General features: G+C 41.8%; 1 protein-coding gene across 1 annotated transcript; it reads left to right on the top strand.

Moving 5' to 3' along the window:
• The first annotated feature begins 685 nt into the window (after window positions 1-685).
• On the top strand, window positions 686-1627 carry OR10G3 (olfactory receptor family 10 subfamily G member 3). The gene has a single exon (XM_019713588.2). The coding sequence runs from the start codon at window positions 686-688 to the stop codon at window positions 1625-1627; it is 942 nt and encodes a 313-aa protein (XP_019569147.2).
• Window positions 1628-3814: the final 2187 nt, after the last annotated feature.

The following is a 3814-nucleotide window of genomic DNA, read 5'->3' as shown; positions in this document are numbered from 1 at the left end:
CTAAGTACCAACCACAACTTTACTTATATGCTTACTGCCTCATGGGCATTCTTTTCTACAAAGAACCTGGAGAGTAGACTTATACAGCATCAAGCACTATTACATGTAACTAATCATTTAATCAAAATTCTATTCCATTCTCTCTACTACAAAGAGGGGGAAAGAATTTTCTCATTTCCTTTCTGCATACTCCCCACTCTGCATAAGTTTCTGCCCTGGCAGAGATAAGAACGAGCTAGTGGCCTCTGGAAGTTTCTGAACTGGCAGAGCATTTAACAAAACAAATATCCCTTTCCACCACGTGTCATTCCCAGTAAACCCTTAATCTTTGGCAAAAGTACTCTAGGTGCAAACATTTTCTGTCAAGGTCCAGAGAGTAATTGTTTTAGGCTTTGCAGGCCAAATGCAATGACTCCACTCTGCCATCATAGCACCAAAGCAGCCACAGACAATATATAAGTAAATGAGCATGACTGTACTCCAAAAAAACTTTACTTACAAAACAGGCCAGCTCCTGCCATAGAACATATTTTCTCCCTACTTGTCATCGCTCCACATAAGAGAGAAACTTCCCTGCCCCTCTCCTGGTTTTTACAATCCCTTTCCCTAATTGCCCCTCACCTTCCTCTCACCACCAATGCTAATTCCTGTTTTGTCTATTCTCTAGGTAGGATCTCTCTAGAGGATGGAAAGAGTCAACAGTACATTGTTGACTGAGTTCATCCTGACAGGCATTCCCTACCCACTCAGGCTAAGGACATTTCTTTTTGTGTTCTTTTTGCTGATCTACATCCTGACTCAGCTGGGGAACCTGCTCATTCTAATCACTGTCTGGGTAGACACACAGCTCCATACCCGTCCCATGTACATTTTTCTTGGCATTCTCTCCATCATTGACATGGGCATCTCCACCGTCATTGTCCCTCGTCTCATGATGAACTTCACTTTAGGTGTCAAACCCATCTCATTTGGTGGCTGTGTGGCTCAGTTGTATTTCTATCACTTCCTGGGCAGCACCCAGTGCTTCCTCTACACCTTGATGGCCTATGACAGGTACCTGGCAATATGCCGGCCCCTGCGCTACCCGGTGCTCATGAATGGAAAGCTATGCACCATTCTTGTGGCCGGAGCTTGGGTGGCCGGCTCCATCCATGGGGCTCTCCAGGCCATCCTAACCTTCCGTCTGCCCTACTGCGGGCCCAACCAGGTAGATTACTTCTTCTGTGACATCCCTGCAGTTTTGAGGCTGGCCTGTGCTGATACAACAGTCAACGAGCTGGTGACCTTTGTGGACATCGGACTGGTGGTTGCCAGTTGCTTCTCCCTGATCCTCCTCTCCTACATACAGATCATTCAGGCCATCCTGAGAATCCGTACAGCTGATGGGCGGCGCCGGGCCTTTTCCACCTGTGGAGCCCATGTAACCGTGGTAACCGTGTACTATGTGCCCTGTGCCTTCATCTACCTGAGGCCTGAAACCAACAGCCCCCTGGATGGGGCAGCTGCCCTATTCCCCACAGCCATCACTCCTTTTCTCAACCCTCTCATCTATACTCTGCGGAACCAAGAGGTGAAGCTGGCCCTGAAGAGAATGATAGGAGGTCCTGGGACTAACAGTGATGTTTGAAAGTGCCTGTCCCTCACTGGGGACACCTTCACATTTACAATTATTCTAATGTTTAGATTTCAGACAGCTTTTTTCTTTCTTGATTTTTCTTTTTTGTGTAGCCATATAGTATCAATACATCAAGATCAAACACAGTTTCAGGCAAAATACTACTTTCTAGCCGTTCCTTAGTGTTCTTCCCAGGTAAACAACTCAGCTGCTACAAGAGTGAAGAGTGAGACTAAAGCCACTTAGGAGATAGCAAAACCTGGTACATTTAGACATCCAGAGGATTGACATCTAGGCTGGAATCGGTCAAGTCCTAATAGGATGGACTATAGGTCTTTTGATGGGAGAATGTTCTTCAGTTCTGTTGCAATTGGATATATACCTTAGGAGCTAGTGCTAGAAGAGAAACTATAGATGCCCTGCTTTGTGCATTTTAAAAGGTCTGGCTTGGGGAACTTCCTGAGGCCAGTATGGGATATAAAGAGGAGCTACAGTCCTTTCTCTACCTTGCCTGCTGAAGAAATAAACCTTTTCTTAAACTGGTACTTTCACAAACCAAACCAAATTAAACAATCCAAAAAAGAATGCAATAAAATATTTTCAAATGTCCCAGTAATAATTCCCCCATACCCAAAAGTAAAGCTCAATATGAAATTTCCCATTAAAAGAAAATAGGGCAATTAATCAGGGCACCAGGATAATTTATCCAAATTAGTATTTCATGTCAATTTAGATTCATGAGGTTGACAAGCTTTCAGTGAGTTAGGCCAGGGCTTAATCAATGTGGGCAAATTTCATGCTATATCTCTCGTTTTAACCCTTTCGCACCTCCAATCTTATCCTATTATGCTTCTGCCTCATGCTCCGTTTTTTATGTTGGATGGTTGCTTTATCCATGTGATAAAATCATGTTATCAATAGAGCAAAGTCTCTTGGTCATAGCAGAGAGTCACTAGTTTGGTCATGTGAATGTTCCTCTCCAAATGACTCAGAAGTTCACCTATTGATCTAGGAGAAAACCAGCCATATTCCCTTCGATGAAGCGAACGTACACAATTCCTCAATATTCTATACTGAAAACAAACAATGCGCTAGATATCAACTCCCTCAAACTACAAAATTACTTATGAAATATCTTAATCTTTCAAAATAGTTAACAAATAAAATGGTTGACTATTTAATTACAAAAATAAACTTAAATCTGTAGCTTATGAATCAAAAAGTTTCCAAAGGCTGTTATACATCTTGTTCCCGTTTTCACAGGTGCTTAGCACAATTGCTATCATAGCTGTTGTTTTAAAAATTAATAAAATAATATTATCACATGTCTTTATTCAGTTCCATGGATGGAATATTTTAGGCCGAATGATCAAGTCAAACAAAAAGAGCAGGATTTTGGTAAGCCACATGGGGGTCTTATTTAAGGGGTGCAAAAGGGGAAGGCAGTAGGAGGCAGGGGAAACTGTTGATCACATGGGCTATTGGAGAAGTCATATAAGAAACTTATATTTGCTTGTGACTCCAAGGGCTATGATCTAGAAAATGTGCTTGCACGAAAGGGATAGTGTCAGTTGAGGGTCACCTGGCCATATAGAAACATGCAAATAAACAGTATGACATGGAAACCATGGAAACCTAACTGTCATCTTACTTTTTCTGAGGAGGAAGGTTTATTTTCTCACTGGAAGGTATATACTAGTTTATTTCTGTCTCGAAGGGAGATGCCAATGACACCTCCATGACAGCCACACCAGGGATGTGCTCCATTCTGCAATTTGGGGATGCCCTGTTGACCAATTTTCCATCTATTGCCCACATAAGACTATGGTTGTAAGTGTAACTCTTCTATCATTGTCTTTGTAAGTGGGCAGGGATTTGTGTCTATTTTATTCACCACTGAATCTCCAGCACTAAGAAGAGTGTATCAGCATAGCAGGTGTTCAGTATTTGCTGCATTAGTGAATGAATACAGTTAAATCTCTTTTCCTTTCACTTTATGAAAGGAGACCATGAGAACCCCCATTTTATCCACCTCTTCTTACCTTGCACCTCTCAACTTCTGTAATCTGTACTTTTTAATTGTAAGAGTTGATCAAATTTATACTCTATTCTATAACCATCAGTAGGCCTTTATTATTCTGTTTATGGTGATTCCAAATACGGAAAACCATTAAAAAGCATTTACCTAAAGGGTATCAC

Source organism: Rhinolophus sinicus, linkage group LG03, assembly GCF_036562045.2.
Source record: "Rhinolophus sinicus isolate RSC01 linkage group LG03, ASM3656204v1, whole genome shotgun sequence".
NCBI classification, from domain to species: domain Eukaryota; kingdom Metazoa; phylum Chordata; class Mammalia; order Chiroptera; family Rhinolophidae; genus Rhinolophus; species Rhinolophus sinicus.
Note: the sequence above shows the minus strand (reverse complement) of the source record. Positions and strands in the feature narration are given on the sequence as shown.